This window comes from Primulina eburnea, chromosome 16 (genome assembly GCF_022965805.1).
Source record: "Primulina eburnea isolate SZY01 chromosome 16, ASM2296580v1, whole genome shotgun sequence".
NCBI lineage: Eukaryota > Viridiplantae > Streptophyta > Magnoliopsida > Lamiales > Gesneriaceae > Primulina > Primulina eburnea.
In genome coordinates this window covers 11797343-11814939 of record NC_133116.1, presented here as the reverse complement: position 1 = coordinate 11814939, position 17597 = coordinate 11797343, and the positions used below count along the sequence as shown (strand labels likewise).

General features: G+C 36.4%; 3 protein-coding genes and 1 long non-coding RNA gene across 5 annotated transcripts; 2 read left to right on the top strand and 2 right to left on the bottom strand.

Moving 5' to 3' along the window:
• Positions 1 to 4759: 4759 nt before the first annotated feature.
• Positions 4760 to 6315, bottom strand: LOC140816677 (soluble starch synthase 1, chloroplastic/amyloplastic-like). Its single transcript, XM_073176073.1, has 7 exons — positions 6257 to 6315; positions 6083 to 6172; positions 5808 to 5932; positions 5628 to 5736; positions 5487 to 5542; positions 5335 to 5374; positions 4760 to 5232 (listed from the first exon to the last, which is right to left on the bottom strand). The coding sequence occupies exons 1-7, from the start codon at positions 6305 to 6307 to the stop codon at positions 5074 to 5076; spliced, it is 630 nt and encodes a 209-aa protein (XP_073032174.1). The 5' UTR covers positions 6308 to 6315; the 3' UTR covers positions 4760 to 5073.
• A 1912-nt stretch (positions 6316 to 8227) lies between these two features.
• On the top strand, positions 8228 to 9352 carry LOC140816035 (protein FAR1-RELATED SEQUENCE 5-like). The gene has a single exon (XM_073175102.1). The coding sequence runs from the start codon at positions 8228 to 8230 to the stop codon at positions 9350 to 9352; it is 1125 nt and encodes a 374-aa protein (XP_073031203.1).
• Positions 9353 to 9416: 64 nt separating this feature from the next.
• On the top strand, positions 9417 to 10415 carry LOC140816034 (protein FAR-RED IMPAIRED RESPONSE 1-like). Its single transcript, XM_073175100.1, has one exon. It carries the CDS (start codon positions 9417 to 9419, stop codon positions 10413 to 10415), a length of 999 nt encoding a protein of 332 aa, XP_073031201.1.
• Positions 10416 to 11846: 1431 nt separating this feature from the next.
• On the bottom strand, positions 11847 to 15524 carry LOC140817456 (uncharacterized). 2 transcript variants are annotated; one of them, XR_012114771.1, is made up of 3 exons: positions 13924 to 15199; positions 12555 to 13399; positions 11847 to 12432 (listed from the first exon to the last, which is right to left on the bottom strand). It is a non-coding gene; the product is annotated as an uncharacterized lncRNA (long non-coding RNA). The 2 variants fall into 2 exon arrangements; XR_012114770.1 differs by lacking the exon at positions 13924 to 15199 and adding an exon at positions 15207 to 15524 and having other exon boundaries at positions 11849 to 12432.
• Positions 15525 to 17597: the final 2073 nt, after the last annotated feature.

Here is a 17597-nt window from a genome sequence, read left to right as displayed (position 1 = left end):
AACTCCTCTGCTAGGCGACGCCTTAGTAGGAAAATAAAATTTTTACCCCATCACCCTCTGACTCCTCTGCTAGGCGATGTTTTAGCAGGAAAATAAAAGTTTCGCTTCCTCATCTCAGTCTCCTCTGTTAGGCGATGCCTTAGCAGGAAAATAAAATTTTTCTTCTTCCTCACTCTGCTCTTCTACTAGGCGATGTCTTAACAGGACAATTTAATGTTGTCTCTAGTCCACTCTGCTCCTCTACTAGGCGACGCCTTAGTAGGGAAATAAAAATTTTCTCCTCCTTAACTCTGCTCCTCTTCTAGGCGATGCCTTAGCAGGAAAATAAAAATTTTTCTCCTTCATCACTCTGCTCCTTTGCAAGGCGATGCCTTAGCAGGAAAATTTAATTTTGTCTCTACTCCACTCTGCTCCTCTGCTAGGCGATGCCTTAGCAGGAAATTAAAATTTTTCTCCTCCCTAACTCTGCTCCTCTGCTAGGCGACGCCTTAGCAGGAAAATAAAATTTTTCTCCTCCCCAACTCTGCTCCTCTTCTAGGCGGTGCCTTAACAGAAAAATAAAAAGCAGGAAAATAAAAAAATTTCTCCTCCCCAACTATGCTCCTCTGCTAGGCGATGCCTTAGCAGGAAAATAAATTTTTTCTCCTCCCCAACTCTGCTTCTCTGCTAGGCGATGTCTAAGCAGGAAAATAAAATTTTCTCACTTTCATAATATACCAACATTCATTAATTGAATAGAAGAACTTTATTTTATTGAATTCCAACTGATTACATGGGAAAATGCAAAGATGAAATACATCAACGATAAAAATCCAGAATGATATTCCCTAAGGTGGTAAGCATTCCACGGACTCCTTAAAGCCTTGCCTGGAACATTCTCCAAGTAATAAGCTCCAGAATTAAATTTCTCAATCACTCTGAAAAGACCATCCCACTCTGGGTCCATCTTTCCCCTCTGCTATTCTTGTACCTTCAACAGGACCAAATCACACACTTCTTCATTTCCTAATCATGTTAACCTCCAAACGCGATCTTTTCCCCTCCTCCCTCACTGCCTCTTCATAACATCGATGCGCGGCTTTTTGGTCCCCTCACAAGACTCCAACTCCTTTTCCCACAAGAAACTTAAGCTTCTAATGATAAGTGGAAGCTACGGCTCTAAAATCTTTCAGGGATGGCCGTCCTAGAATTCCATTATACGCTGACGGGGTATCTACCACGGCGAAGGCTATCATTTTTGTTACCCGCCGAGGATCAGTCCCCAAGGATAGGGGAAGAACAATCTGATCCAAAGGCAGGATGGCGTGTCCTGCAAACCCATACACCGAGGTGGATACCGGCTCAAACTCAAATCCTTACATCTTCATTTGATCCAACGTGCTCTTGAACAAGACGTTCACGAAGCTTCCATTATCAATAAATATCCTCGCCACATCATAATTTGCAATGGTAGCTCTCACCACCAAGGCATCGTTATGTGGAGTCACACAACGCCTCGGAGGTCTTCCCGGCCAAAGCTGATGACGGGGTCTTGTGATAAGTCTGCACTCCTAGATATTTCAAAGTTCTCCAACCTTCTCCCATGTGCCTTCTGAGCTCGCTCAGAGTCTCCATCAGTAGCACACCCTAAGATCATATGAATCATTCATCTATTAGAGTGGTTATCCTCATTCATTCCCCTCCTTGGTTCGACGGGCTCTTGAGGGACATATTGACCTCGGCTTCCACTCTCTGCTCCCCGACCCTCTGATTTATCCATGGAGGGCTTTGACCACACCTATGGGACGGGCGAGACCTATGTCGAATCCCGGATGAGGATCCTTTTATTATGTCCCGAGAAGGCAATCTAGCACTGCTCTCAACTATTTGCGACTTCTCCCACCTCCCCTCAAGCTCCCTCACCTCCATCACCTTGTCTCGACTCCTGTCCAGAGGAACATGGGATGAGAATTGTCCTCTGCCCCTAGTTTTATTCTTCTCCCTCTCGCCCGCACCTCTCTTCCTACCTCCTCTTTCTGCTCCCTCAACTCTACTTCCCTCAGGCCGCTGCTCCATCCTCTTATGTCGTTGGGCATCTTCTAGATTTACATATTTTTCCGCCCAAGATAACAGATCATCATAACTTGATGGAGGTTTCTTGACCAACGATTTAAAGAACTCCCCTCCGCTCAGTCCTTGGGTAAAGGCACTTAACATGTTGTCAGGAGAAGCATCTGGTATATCCAGTGCTGCATCGTTGAAACGCCGGATAAATTCTCGCAGAGTTTCAGTTTCTTGTTGCTTCATCACAAACAAGCTCAGATAATTTCTTTGGTGCCTCTTGCTTCTAGCGAATCTATGCAAGAAAGCAGCAGAAAAATCCTCGAAATATCGTAGAGAGCTGGGCTGCAAGGTGTTAAACCATTGCTGGGCTGATCTCACCAACTTACTTAGAAACACCTTACACTTAACTCCATCCGAATACTGATGCAACAGAGCTGCATTCTCAAACCTTTCCAAATGTTCTTCTGGGTCAGTACGACCATCGTACTCTCCCACATTTGATTGTCAGAAACTTGGAGGAAGCCCTTCCTCGAAAATGACGGGGGAAAAAGGACTCTCTTTCTTGGACACTGGAGCTCTGTTTCTCAATTTCTGCCTCAACATTCTTATCTCTTTCCACATCTTCTCCATCTCGGGATTCTCCCCACCTTGGAGGGGTTGCGTCTCTTCAACCCTACTCTGATGACCCTCAGCTTTCTCTTCTCGCTCCTAGCGAGTGGCTTGTCCTTCAGCAAACATAGACTTTTGGTTCCTCTTCATGACCTCGTCCACTGTCCGGGTAATAAATTGGCTCAATTGTTCCAGGGTCAACTTCCCCACATTCTCATTGGGACGGGGTTGCTCGACCCTTGTCTCTTGACGAGGTTGTTCCTACCTCGTCTCAAGACGCGGTTGTTCCTGTCTTGTCTCAACATGAGATTGTTTGTGTCTCATCTGAGGACGCGATGATGCTGAATTAGCTCTTATGCTCCCTTTCCTGCCTACCATCTCTATAATATACTGAGAATATATTGGGGGAGCAGCTAAGGGTGCTGCTGAAAAATAATATACTGAATGTATCAACTGAACACTCAAACCTAGTATTTATAGGAGAATACATGGGCCCTTGATGGGCCTGTCTTCCATTTGAGCTAGGGGTGGGCCAGGGGTAGTAGGCTCATCCATGGGGTATCAGACAACATGATGCAGTGCAAGCTTTCTCACAACCGGGAAAATTACCAGATGTGTAGGGCTGATTTCTATGCACATGAAAATCGTACAAAGAAATTAATTTATTTGGTCTGGGAATCATTTATGAATACTCAAGAAAAATTATGAGAATGGATAAAAGTAACTCGCATTTCCCATAGCATCTTTTGCATCCTCCATAAACAGAGATACATACTCTTCCATAGTATCCCATTTGCGAGTAATATTTTCAAACAAATGCATCTAAAAAGTCGTGGCTGGTGGTGGTGTGTTGTAGCTACTGGATGTTGCCGACAAACCGTGGCTGGTGGTGGTGGTGGATGGACGTTAATTCTGCAATGTCCATGCTTCCTTCCACTTGATGTGCTTCAACGTAGGGTTTCCGATAAAATTGGTGTCACAACAGAACTTTTTGTTCCCAACATCGATATTTCAATACAAAGCATTGTTCATATCTCAAAATCTCCAATACTATCCTGAATATTTGTATTTTTCCGTGGTAACAAAGGATTTTAAAAGAAAATGGTTTTTTCAACTTCCGTTCGTAAAAGAGTTGGAAGCAAATTTCTATTGAGGAAGTAAAAAATGTATTACTACATGATATAAAGGACATGTTAATATTTGGTTGCATATTATATAAATACAATTAAATTCATTGCAAAACTATTATTGCTCATGTTGAAGATAAGTTAGTTCAGATTTTATGACTTTTTATTTACCGTTGATCATGCAAAGATCCATGAATTTAAAATTGCAGAATATTTAGTTACTGTTATTGGGTATTAATATATTAAGTTGCAGGTGTGCGTAAATTGCGAGTCCTGATTGAAAATCCAAGACAAGTGATCATTTCGCAGTAAATTTAAAAATCTCCTTTTATCCATCCTTGAACACCCAAATACGATAGATAGTAAGATTACGAGTTCATTTGTTGGAAAAACCAATGGATAAAAAGGATTTTTTAAAAAAAATCTTATCTCTATGGTTATATTTCTTTTTTAAAAAAAAAATACTTAAAAATATTTCTTTAAAGAATAGGTATCTTGTGAGATGATCTCACGAATCTTTATCTGTGAGACAGGTCAACCCTACCGATATTCACAATAAAAAATAATACATTTATCATAAAAAATAATATTTTTTCATGGATGATCCAACCCGTGAAACCGTCTCACACAAATTTTTACCTTCTTTAAAAGCTAGAACCTCTGACTTTTGGGTTTATGTTTCTATTTAGATATTTTTCAATATTTCCTCAAGGCAAAAACTTGTGTGAGACGATCTCACGGGTCGTATTCGTGATACGGATCTCTTATTTGGGTTATCCATAAAAAAATATTACTTTTTATGCTAATAGTATTACTTTTTATTGTGAATATGGGTGGGTTGACCCGTCTCACAGATTAAAATCCGTGAGACGGTCTCACATGAGACTCACTCTTTCCTCAAACGCAAGAACCGCTTTTATTTTTTTAATAAAAACACTTAAAAGAATCTAATAAACTTGTTTCAAGTTTTTTTGGTAAGCTACAATTTCTATATCCAAATTTGGCCAATCTCATTTTTCATCCACAACACCCTCTCCAGTTTTTGGTATTTTCGGGGCAAATATATCGGACATTGGTGCACAACATAATCAAATCACAAGTCAATCATCATTAGAGTTGCAAAAAATAAAATAAAAAAATTTGAGCCCAGTCGATCGACCTGTCCCATATCAAATGACGGATTGTTGCCGGTTGTTAGTCCCCCGTCCCTGCGAAGCTACCAAAACTGTTTCAAACATTCTGCAAGTTTTCTACTTCTCCTGCAACTTGTTCATGTTCTTGTCATCGGCCTATTTCACCCAGAATAAGGGGGATCGACGAAGGCCCATTCAAAAACTTCCTCATATTGAGCAGCTGCCTTATCCCATGATGAATCTCGCTCCATTCCGCGCTTCATCAAGCCTTCCCAAGACGATCTGTGGTCTTTGTATGTCCCAATCGCTGTTCTTAACGTCTGCATACATTTTTTGAGAAGATAAGTCTATTGTAAGTAGGGAAGGATCCAGAAATATGGGCCAGGGGATGGAAACAGAAATAAAGGTTTATTAGAACTTACAGCCAGTAAACTGTCCGTCGTTAGGGGAGAAAACGCCCACCTGTTACAAGCCCCGAGAATTTAATGCAAGCAAAACTAACTCGTGAAGTTTCAAACGAGTAAATAGCAGAGAAAATCTTGATGATGCATAGTTAGGATATTCAAAGACATACCCTGTACCTTCACCGCTGCCTTTATTAGCGAATGGATTGAAATTCTTTACCGTGTCCTGATTAATTTGAAAAAACGTTATAGCATTGTACCAAGAACTTTTGAGCAAAAGGCTTGAAATCTTGTTGGGTGGGTGATCTTACTCTAAGCCCCCCGGTGCAATGAACAACAGGAACTGTGCCATACTTCATGGCGTATAACTGGTTTAGACCACACGGTTCAAACCTTGAAGGCATAACCAGAATGTCGCAGCTGCAAAAACTTGTGTCAGTAGATGTTATCTTGATTATAAAAACTAACGGGGATTTGAAATCTTTTATTACCCTGCTGTTATCTTATGAGAAATAGGAACATTAAATCCAACCCAAGCGCGAAATTTCTCTCTATAAATGGATTCTGAGTGTCTCATCCAGTCCTCGTATTGTTTCTCTCCAGATCCAAGCATTACCTGAAGCATGGTAAATCATCTACACGCATAAAGATTTGGTAAGAAGTACTCTAAGGGTGTGGATGTACTAAATGTCATATTCACATTGCCCAAATCTGAACTACATGGCATGAATTCATCTATAATTTGATGCAACACGGGATGACTTACAAATTGGACATCGTCTTGCATTAGATCTGGAATCACTGAGAGAATAATGTCCACACCTTTCTGGTAATCGAGTCTCCCAATAAAGCCAATCTGTAAAATATAAAACTTCTATACCATTCTAGAAAAAAACATAATCCTATCATTATATAGCAAAACATAACAACATGGTCGGACCAGAGGACAATCAGGTCGAATTGGAAGGTCAAGCTCCTTCTGTAGAGCCATCTTGCATTGTACCTGCAACCATGAACAACATATAGACTTTGATGAAAAGAACAATCAAGCCCAATTCGGAAATATCCATTCCAATGCCTTGTACCATCCAGGTGGTAATCCAAAATTATGATACGTGGATGCAGGTTCTACTCCCTTCGAGAAAAAAATACAAGCACACAACATACACCATTACGATATTTTTTAAAATTAAAGACATCAACATAACACCATCACTCTCATATTGTTCTTATTGAAATAATGCTTCCAACACAATTACACCTTACTACTACTATTCTTTCAACGTGTAAAGTTAAGTCAACAAAGCACTAAGTGTAACGATGAGGAACTCCGGCCGAGATGTATTATCCATAAAGATCCACTTGCCTCCACAGCATCCAAAGTAGCAATTTTCTAAATCAGACCACAATTAATGCATGATTCATACGAGGGCAAAAAAACATTTCTTCGGGAAGATCCATAATACTAGGTTTAAGCAGTTGTTAATTTATATGATTGGTTTTTTGCACATTCATAGATGCTACAATAATTTCCTTAACTTACAGACTTTTTTCATATCTAAGTCTTTGAGAGGAATTGGTAAGCGATCACAAACCCTTCTCATCTCATGTATTCATCTAGTTTTGCTTAAACACTGGAAAGGCCTGTGCCCAACCACCACCATAATAATGAAAGCATATAAAAAATGAATAGCCACCTCAAAACACTTTCAGAAATCACAGAAGAAGTGATTTCCTAAGTTGGGCCACGTAATACAAATTTATATTTACAAATCCACTACTTGCAACAACAAAAGAATATCAAAAGATAATCCAACTCTAGATGCAAAAGACAAAAACATTAGAGAGTGACAGAACAAAGCATTTAGGACCTTCCAAGTCCCTTTAGAAATAAGTTGTTGAGCATAGTATGGACTGACAGTCACAAGTAGGGGTGAGCAAAATATCGGTTAAACCGAAATAACCGACCGAGCCGAGTCAATTCGGCAATTCGGTTCGGTTATTTCGGAAATTCGGTTTTGAAAGTTTAAAAAAATCGGTTAATTCGGTTCGGTTTCGGTTTTCGTTAAAAAAAATCGGTTAACCGAATTAACCGAATAATAAATTAATTTTTTTAAAAAAAATAGATTTATTATATAATTTATAATATTTTTAATGTTTTTATATTTAATTTTATTTTTTTAAAAAAAATCGGTTAATTCGGTCACCGACCGAATTAAGCGATTTTAATTCGATTAATTTGTGATCGGTTATTAAAACAAATTCGGTCGGTTCGATTATCAAAATAAAATTCGGTTCGGTTCGGTTATTGGTAATTCAGTTCGGTTGGTGACCGAACCGACCGAATGCACACCCCTAATCACAAGAACTAGTTTGTCCACAATCTTGTAATGCCCTTAATCCAAACAGTCGATCAAATGGAGTAGGGATCAGAACAGTTTTAGATTTTCGACATAGCCCATTACATTAGTTCAAAAGTCCGAAAAACAGAGGCCTGAATCAAATATCCAAAGCCTACAGGTGTTGACAGTAGGAGATGGGCTTTTGCAGAGAATTGAAGACATCATAATATGATACCTGGATAGAATACCACTAATCCAAATATATATGATTCAAGGACTTGTCTTATGATTTAATCATTCCAGATTATTTTTATGTTACCTAGTATGCAGTTGATGTTTTTTTTAAGGCAAGTGATAAATTTCAGAATCTTTCATATGTAGGATACAAGTATTTATCTTAGCATTTTATCATTCCAGATTATTTTTAATTTTCTTAGTAAGTAAGCTAGATATGTATGGATTGAAAATATGCTTGAAATATTCAATTGTTTGGAATGTTCCTGCAACCAACTTGATGTTTATTGTTGTAGTTGAATCTTTGTTGGGTGTTGTAGGTTTTTTACTTGACAATGGAAGATGACAACCCAACTGAAGATTTGGGGGGAGAATACATTGAAGGAGTAGAACTGGATAACATTTCACAAAAGCATTGTGGAGTTCCTGATTTGTCTATGCCAGAAAACGTTGAGGTACTAACTGAAATTTCTGTTGTCGATATTTTGGAGAACAAACTAGCAGTGGGTTCAATTGTGAATAGTGTTGAAGAGGCGTATTTGTTGTATTGTCAATACGCGCATGCCAAGGGATTTAGTGTGAGAAAGGGTGATCAACGTTGTTTTCCCAAAACTAATGAACTTCAATCAAAGGAATTTAATTGCTCATGTGAAGGTTTGAAAGATGAAAAATGTTCTAGTAAAAGGATTCCAGTTTATCAAAAGTTGATCACTAGAACTCAATGTAAAGCCAAATTGAAAATTACAAGGGAAAAAGGGGGTGAATGGCGGGTGAGTAGATTTTTTGAGGAGCATAATCATGAGATGTTTGCACTTGATCAAACTCACCTGTTAAGATCGGCACGCAATTTATCACATGCAAAAAAATCCATTCTAGAAGCTATGGTGAATGCTGGAATATCTGTCTCTAATGCAGTTTCTTTTATGGAAAATGAAGCATGTGGGCCACAAAATTTAGGTTTTATTAGAAAAGATGCATATGACCATATGAGTCGGCTAAAAAAACATACCAAAGTTGAGAATGGAGATGCAACTGCACTTATCCAATATTTTATTGAGAAGGCGAACAAAGAGAATTACTTTTACTGGAATGTGCAATTGGATGATGACGATAGAGTGATGATTTTTTTCTTTAGGGATTACAAATGTGCATTGGATTATGAATATTTTGGTGATGTGATGTTGATTGACACAACATATAGATCAAACAAATACAATTTGATTTGTGCTCCATTTATTGGTATAAATCACCATATGCAAAATGTGCTGTTTGGTTTGGCTTTTATGTCAGATAAGACCGAAGCTTCTTTTGAGTGGTTGTTTACAACATTTCTTGATGCTATGTATGGAAAACAACCTGAAACTATATTTTCAGACCAATGCCAGGCCATGATGAATGCCATTGAAACGGTTTTTTCCACAGTCACACCATCGTTTATGTCAATGGCATATAAATCATAATGCTCCTTCACATTTTGGGAATTAAAATGGCGATTCAAATTTCAAAAAATTGTGGTATAAATGCATGAATTACTGCGAATCTGAAGATGAATTTGATGCCACGTGGACATATATGATCGATACATATAATTTGTGTGGTCATAAATGGTTGAATGGGATGCATAAAATCAGGAAAAAATGGGCTACTGCTTTTAGCAATGGAAAATTTAGTGCAGGACTTTTGGCTACCTCAAGGAGTGAGGTCACAAATATGGTTTTGAAGAAAGCAGGTAATAAAATGTGTACTTTGTATGAATTTGTGATGAATTATACAAAAATTCTAAATAAATGGCGGGAGAAGGAGAAGTTTGAGGATACCCGTTGTAGTCATGGTAAGCCTGCACAGATTTTGAAAAATCATCCGTTGTTGATTCATGCTGCTGATGTCTACACTATTTCCATTTACAAGTTATTCGAAATTGAATTGGTTAACTCTTTGAATTGCAAATCTGTTCAACCACCAGCTTGTTTTGGTAATGATTGGAATTTGATTGAGTTCAGAGTAAAATCTCACGATGAAAACTCAAGGGTCAGACAAGTGGTGTTCAATAAGCAGAATCATGAAATAAAGTGTAGTTGTTCTAAGTTTGAGACAATGGGTATTTTGTGTAAGCATGTTTTGATGGTGTTTAACTCTTTCGACGTCACTGTTTTACCCAACTGTTACATTTTGAAGAGATGGATGAAGAATATAAAAACTAGAGTTAACAATGACTTCAGAGAAAGTGGTGGTGGTGGTGGTGGTGGTGGTGATTATAAATCTGAAATGGTGTTTGTGAACCAAATAATGAGATCGATGTATGATCTAACTCAACTGAGAAAATCTCACGAGGATGCGAGAAAAAGTTTGTATAAGTTGGTTGATACAGCAACATATGAAATATCCAACCTTGTCCAGAATTTGAGTGTAGATGATGAGACGTCGTGTGATGATATTCCAAGTGACGGTCACATCGATGAAGTATTAATACGTAACCCACTTACTGCTAAAGCAAAAAGAGTGACAAATGCAAATATTACATGACATTGGGATAATAAGAGCAAAAAAAGAAATAGAAAAGGAAAAGAAAAAACTGAAATTCCAAGTAAGTTTTAATTTATTCAAAGTTGTGATCATATACTAATTAAACAGTTAGATGACCATCTTCTTTGGATGTGCTAGGTGCAAAAGGAGGCAAAAGAAAGGGGCAAAGTTCACAAGATGACACCACGGCACGGGAAAAAAACAACATACCATCCCAACAACACTTAAATTTAACTTTCTCGCCGAATCCATTTTTACCTCCTCAACATTTTTTATTGTACTCAAATCAGATGGTAACTTGTTTTTTTATTTTCACTATTAAATCAATGCGTTATTATCTTCGATATTTTTTATGTCTCGTGCAGGAAGGTAATACAAATGTTTGTACAAGTGGTGAAATGAATTTATTCCCTTATCAGTTTCAGGGTCCTCAATCATCACAAGTAAGGATTAAGGTCCTTGTCGTGGTAATTGTTTCTTGTTGTCATATTCGTTCCCTGTATTTTCTGTGGTTTTTTAGCATTCAATTTTCGAACTTTATATGTATGTGTTAGTTTCTTAGAAAACATCATATGAACCCAAAATCTTTTTTCATACGTATGTGTTCGTTTCTTAAAAAAATGTCAGCTTATTCGGAAACCAACGGAGGGCCAGCGTAGGATGAATGAGCTCTGGATGCCTTCATTTCAATCGTGACAGGACCACCAGGCCCGAATCCAAAGCAGTTGGTGCCAAATATTAACAGTAGTGTGGATGAAGTGAAGCTTGACAAAATTGAAGATTTTGTTGTCTTTTTTTTTTTTTTTTTGTCTGTAATGTGGTTAGAGTAATGTCTCTTTTGTAATGTACAAAGTAGTATTGCCATATCAGTAGATTTTAAAAAACAGGAGAAAACGACATGTTGAAGTATGTTCTGGGAGCATCAGTGTATGACACCATATTTGTGTCATTATTAGTTGTTCAAGAATGTTGAAATACTTTACTTTTTTGTATCAGTAAAATTGCAATGTAAACTAAAGCACCAAAACCTTGATTTTTTATTTTCATAAATTTTGATTTTTTATTTTCATAAACTAAAGCAGAATCTTGATTTTTTATTTTCATAAATTTTGTTTGCAATGTAAACGAAAGCACCAAAACCATTCATCATCATCAGTACACTATTCTTTAAATTGATAGAGAATCAATCAACTAGTAGCAAAATCTTATTAATGAGAAAGTGTTAAACATTTGCCTCTACAAAGCCATTCCTTTGTTTTCGTTCTTGTTTTCCCTCAATTTTTGATATCCCAAACAACACACTATTCTTTAAATTGATAGAGAATCAATCAACTAGTAGCTCTTCTAAGCGACAAAAGTTAAGCATTCATAAAATATATCTTAAACAAAAGTAATAAAGCATTAACTTAAAAATATCTTACACAAATTCTTGACAAAATATATCTTAAACAAAAGTAACTAAGCATTCATAAAATATATCTTAAACAAAAGTAATAAAGCATTAACTTAAAAATATCTACTTCTAACTTAATTATATCTTACATATTACAATATTAAACAGAACGTCATAGCAATACCAAGAAGAACTCTAGTCATCATCACGAAATTGTAGAGATTCCAGCAAGACTTTCAACTCTTCAGATAGCTCCTCCATTCTTAATGCATTTCTCTGATGCTCACGTGCTAACTCTACTTGAGCATGAACCGATTGAGCTATTTTTTCGTTTTGTTTTTTTTTCGAACGCGAACTTGTTGCGGACGTTGAGCTCGAACTTGACGCGGACGTTGAACTACAAGTTGGAGCGAACATTGCACTCGAAATTGGAGCGGACGTTGAACTCGAACCAGTAGCAACGAAAGGTTTCTTCATGTATTCATCAAATGCTCTCAATGCCTTTTCTTTATTGCTATATCCCTTGTAACAAGCACCTCTAAAGCCATTAACTTGTGCTTGAGCCTCTTCCCAGCGCTCATAAACACCGGGTTTTCTCCCATTAAAAACAACATATGTTTTTTCCTACATCAAGACAAAATTTTACAAAAAAATACAATAACTAAGCATGATATAAAAAAAACAATAACATAAGTTGTAATTAAAAATGGTTAAATGAATATAGAACACGAAATTAAAAAATTTACCATCGCGGCAGATATCTTTGTCGTGAGGGGATATAATAAGTTGTTCTGTGTTCCAAATCACCAATCCTGAAGAATACTCAAGACTACAGAACAACTATAGGTTTCGTCAAAATCAGGCCACAAAAGGTTTCTGGAAATTCCCAACAAAGTAAAATTTCAGTAAGGACAAAAGAAAACCCAAGAATCACATTCGCAAGCAAGATTCAACTCAATCAGAGAACAAGTTTTACATAACTGAAACCCGAAAACAGATCCATGAAAAGCTCGATCAATCTACGAGAAAAGCCCCAACACAATACAATAACAAAAGTCCAAATAACAACAGATACATAGAAATATCAAGAAACCCAAGAACTAGAAAATACATAGAAATTAAATACATGAAGTATGCCTGAAGTCAAAGAAGCTCACCCGCAGTCAGAAATTGAAAGAATTTTCTCGACATGGGCCTGGCGGCAATAGCTCTCTTAAATCTTGTCACCATAAATAACACTCAATAATATAAGTTGCAGTACAAATTCACAAATCAATAATTGTAACGTACCGTACTTTTACCATTCAAAATTTGCGGAAAAATTAAAAAATTTCTTTAACATAAAATAACTTTCAACATTTGCCATAAAATACCACAACCAAATCCCCCATAAGATATGGTTGTTCAAAACATCATCAAATAAAATGATTCACAAAATACTTGCTCAAATTATTTCCCATCGAAACATAAAAATCAGAGTATTTTAAAATGTGCTTAAAACATAAACTTGGCGGTCCTCGGGTCTAGCCTCCCGCTCAGTCCAAGCCTGCCACTTGGTCGCCACCTCCTGTCTCCTCATCAACATAATCACCTGCATCGATCAAGTCTAGTGAGTCTAAAGACTCAACACGTATAAACTGGGAATAACTAGTACTACATAATAAAATCACATGCAACTTCAAAATAGAGCGTACATAACTTGAAACTTGAACTTTCATAATAACTTGAACTCTTAATAATAACTTTGAACTTTTAATACTTTGCGTAATAAACATACTGTGACGTGCCATCATCATAAACTTTCATAAACATACTGCATACTTGAACATACGTAACTTCATCTTTTTCGTAGAGGATGTTTCAAAGCAAGTGACCCATAACATAATAAATATCTGATCAGACAAACCACAGTACTGGGCTGACAGGGACGTATCCACTGCCACATACATAAGATCCCTGTTCATAATTTAACAGACCAGTTGATCCACGTTCATAATTTAACGCTTCACAACCACGATCTAATCCGTTCATAATTTAACGGGCGGATTGGTCCCCGTTCATAATTTAACGCTTTCCAATCCTTAACTTTCTTTGGTCACAAGACATTTAGCATACCTCAAAAACTTCAAATATTTTCTTTGCACGTCATACATACTTACTTGGCATTGAGGGATTCATTGGATGTCAATCGGGGTCGTTGCTGCAACATACTAATCATGAATTCATAAACTTAACGTACACAACTTAAACATAAATTTCATGCTTAATCTCAAGCTAAATAAATTCTTAAAACATTCTATAATTTCCCTTGAATCAACTTTAGAAATCCTTATAATAAATCATATTAAATCATAGCATAAAACCTCAAACTAAACCTTAAGTGATAAAATATTTATCCCAAAAACTGAAGCTACACGGACCCCGTACCTAGGTCAGGCCCCGGGTCCGTGTAGGTACTTCCTCATATGTGTCATGTAAAAGAAGGGGCACGGACCCCGTCCCTAGGTCCGTGTAGGCTACTGGTTTGAAAAAATACGAAAATTCTGAACTTGTTCTTTTTAACGATCTCGACTCGATTGTACGAACTATGAAACGACACCACGAGACCATCTTAGACTAATAAGACGTTATACTAACCCAAGTGAACATTAAAATTAACTCCAAAAGTAACCAACCAACAACAATAACGACACAACCCAAAAATCGACACAACGTTCGTTCATACGACTCAAAAATCAACTTAGTGCCTATCAACATGAAACAAAGCCTCAAAAATACTCCAAACATCCTTACTAACATACTTATACGCAACAACGATCACCCGTCGATTTCCAACGAAGCCTGCAACATAAAAACTTCAAGAACACATTAAAGTTCATAACTTTCTTGAAATACGATTTGAGCAGTCATACTAAAAACATCATAACTCACTCGTTTTTAATCCAAATAACTCGAATTTTATATCAAATCGAACGTATCGAAAAGATCTACGTTTTTGTAGTTAAAAGTTTTCTCAAAATATGTACTGAAAAATTGCAGTTTTCGAAGGAACAGCAAGGTATTATTTTTCGGATTAAAAAAATTTCAGTTTGAGCAGTCCCACGAAAACAATCATAACTTGCTCGTTTCTTATCCAAAAATTACGAATTTTATATCAAATCGAACGTATCGAAAAGATCTACGATTTTCACGCTGAAAGTTTTCTCAAAATCAATACCGAAAAATCGCAGTATATTACAGAACAGTAAAAACGTGAATTTGGTGATCCAAAATTGTTTCAAACTTGATCTAGACGTGATTGCTCAAACTTCTACGCATCGCACATATAATTTTCACATAAATAACAACACAACGCATAATATGACAAGATCGATGCATCAAGAACAGAATATACGTGCCTTTTGATATTTAAAAATACCATAACGACGATACCGAAGCGGAGATGATACGGAAGACGATCCGGGACAACGTGGCTTGATTTTCTTTGAAGAAAACTCACTAAAACTTGCTGGATATTTTTCAGAGAAAAGTTTGCTCGATGAAGGGAAAGGAAAAAGAAAATAATGAAGAGAAAAGTTTGATAGAAATGAGTTTTAATCCACTTCCCTTCTACTAAAAAAATATAAAATAATGGAATGTGTTTGGTGTGTGGTGTTGTACGTGTATGTGTATATATATATAATTGAATATATGTGTGTGGTGTATATTAAAGTGTGAGTGTATGTGTAAATTTAAAATAAATATTTGAATATATGTATGTGTGCATTAGGAGAACAAATTGAAGATGTGTTTGACCAAATAAATAATACGTGTGTGTGTTGTGTATGCTAAAGGTGTGTTTTAATAATTTAATATATGGGTGTGGTGTATTGACTTAGGTGTGTGCATTAGTTGTGTAGTAGAAATTAGGAAATAAATTGCTTATTTGTATCATTAAGGTACTAATAAAAAAAATATTAACTCAATTAACAATTTAAATAAAATAATTTCCACTAATCTTTAAATAAAATCCTCTAATTAAAATAACACACACTAATTTTATAAAATTATCTAATTTAAAATAAAATGCACATTTGCTACACTTTAAGAGTTTTAAACTCTTAAAAGAAATAAATAAATAAATTAGACTTTTTAAAAAAAATATTAAAACTTCATAAAATATTTAAAATGTCTCATACCTAACTTAAAATGAAATACCACATTAAAATTTACTAAAAATCGTCCCAATCTCCTTTCCTCAATCTCGCCTCGAATAATCGCCTGAAACATAAAACTCAAGAAACATTTTAACATACATTAAATAAACATAAATAATTAAAATAATAAATTTCATAAATTAAATGAAAGCATGCATTAAAATCATTTAATAAAATGCATAAGGAATTTAATAACTTGCACACACGTGGTTCATATGGACTAAAATTTTTGGGACTTCACAATAATAGATTTTTCACACAAACAAAAAGAACCCACTTTTTCACATATATATATCCCACAAACAGAAAGAACACACTTTCTCAAAACATACAGAATAATATTAGTTGCATTACAAATTCCCAAATCAAGAATCGATTTTTCACACAAACAGAAAGAACCCACTCTTTTTCCCAAATCAAGAATCGATTTTACAGTAGTGTGTTGGCGAGGTAGACACGAACCTGTTTAATTTTGTGCGACGACGAGGCAAGGGCGTTCGTCGGTGTGGTGGCGAGGACGGAGGAGAAGGATAGCGGTGGGAGTCCGGTGGGCTACCGTGAAAAGTTTTAGGAAAAATGGTGGAGTCCCAAAATTTTGAGCGGCTTTTACAGATCTCAAAGCCTAAATCATGGTTTGTTGGAAACCATATTCCGGAGTTTGACAAATTAACACAACTGAACTAAGTAACTGAATCGAGCAACTGAAAGGGCGTCAGGCTTAACTGAATTACGCAACGAGTTACTAACTGTTTACGTAACTGAACATTCAGCAATTATTTAAGCGCCTCAACCATCGATCAGTAAAGTGTGTTCCTAACTGAACACGTCATCAGGTGATCGCGACAACCGACATATAGTACAGTCTAACTGAAACAGTAGTAGTGGAACACCGCATTTCAGAAGTTGCAGTGTACGAATGTCAGAAAATGTCGACGTGGCAAATAACGGGCTTTATTTCAAATAAATGTTACCGTTGATAGAAGCCTATAAATAGTCAAAGAGAGCAGCTGAAGAACAGACCGAATATCTAACATTCTGAACTACTCGAATCACTTGCTGTTACTCTGCGAAAATATTCACTCACCTTCATCAAATCAAAGCTCACGCTTATTAGTTTTATCAGTAGCATTCAGGCTACGTTTTGAGCTAGAAAAACACTTTGTAATCTTCGATAGATTGTATAAGTTGTGCTAAGATCATTTGTGATCTGTAAAAGAGTTGTTAACTAAGAGTTTCAGTTTTGGCAATAGATAATTCCAAACTGAAGTGGGTCAGTACACGTTATTGTATTTGATCAAAGTCTTTTAGTGAATATCCTATCTTCGTGATAGAAGGGGTGACGTAGGAGTTATTCAAGTCTCCGAACATCCAGAAACAATTCACGTGTTATTTACTTTCAGTTATTTATTCTATCTTTCAGTCAGTTAGTTTTCCGCAACTGTTTTATCAGTTTAACTGATTGTTATCGACAGACGAGATATCTTGAGTCAGTTTATAACAGAACTGAACTCAACCCTTCGAAGAAATTTTAATTCAGCAAGTGTTTATTCAACCCCCCCTTCTAAACACTTCACCTTCAGTTAACCGATCCTA

Excerpts from the sequence above, each read along its gene's own strand:
- LOC140816035 (XM_073175102.1), top strand. The coding sequence starts at position 8,228 with ATGGAAGATGACAACCCAACTGAAGATTTGGGGGGAGAATACATTGAA.
- LOC140816034 (XM_073175100.1), top strand. The coding sequence starts at position 9,417 with ATGAATTACTGCGAATCTGAAGATGAATTTGATGCCACGTGGACATAT.
- LOC140816677 (XM_073176073.1), bottom strand. The coding sequence starts at position 6,307 with ATGGCTCTACAGAAGGAGCTTGACCTTCCAATTCGACCTGATTGTCCT. Across the intron at positions 5,737-5,807 it reads TCTCATAAGATAACAGCAGG|CTGCGACATTCTGGTTATGC; the intron begins GTAATAAAAGAT and ends AAGTTTTTGCAG. Across the intron at positions 5,375-5,486 it reads GGCAGCGGTGAAGGTACAGG|GTGGGCGTTTTCTCCCCTAA; the intron begins GTATGTCTTTGA and ends GGCTTGTAACAG.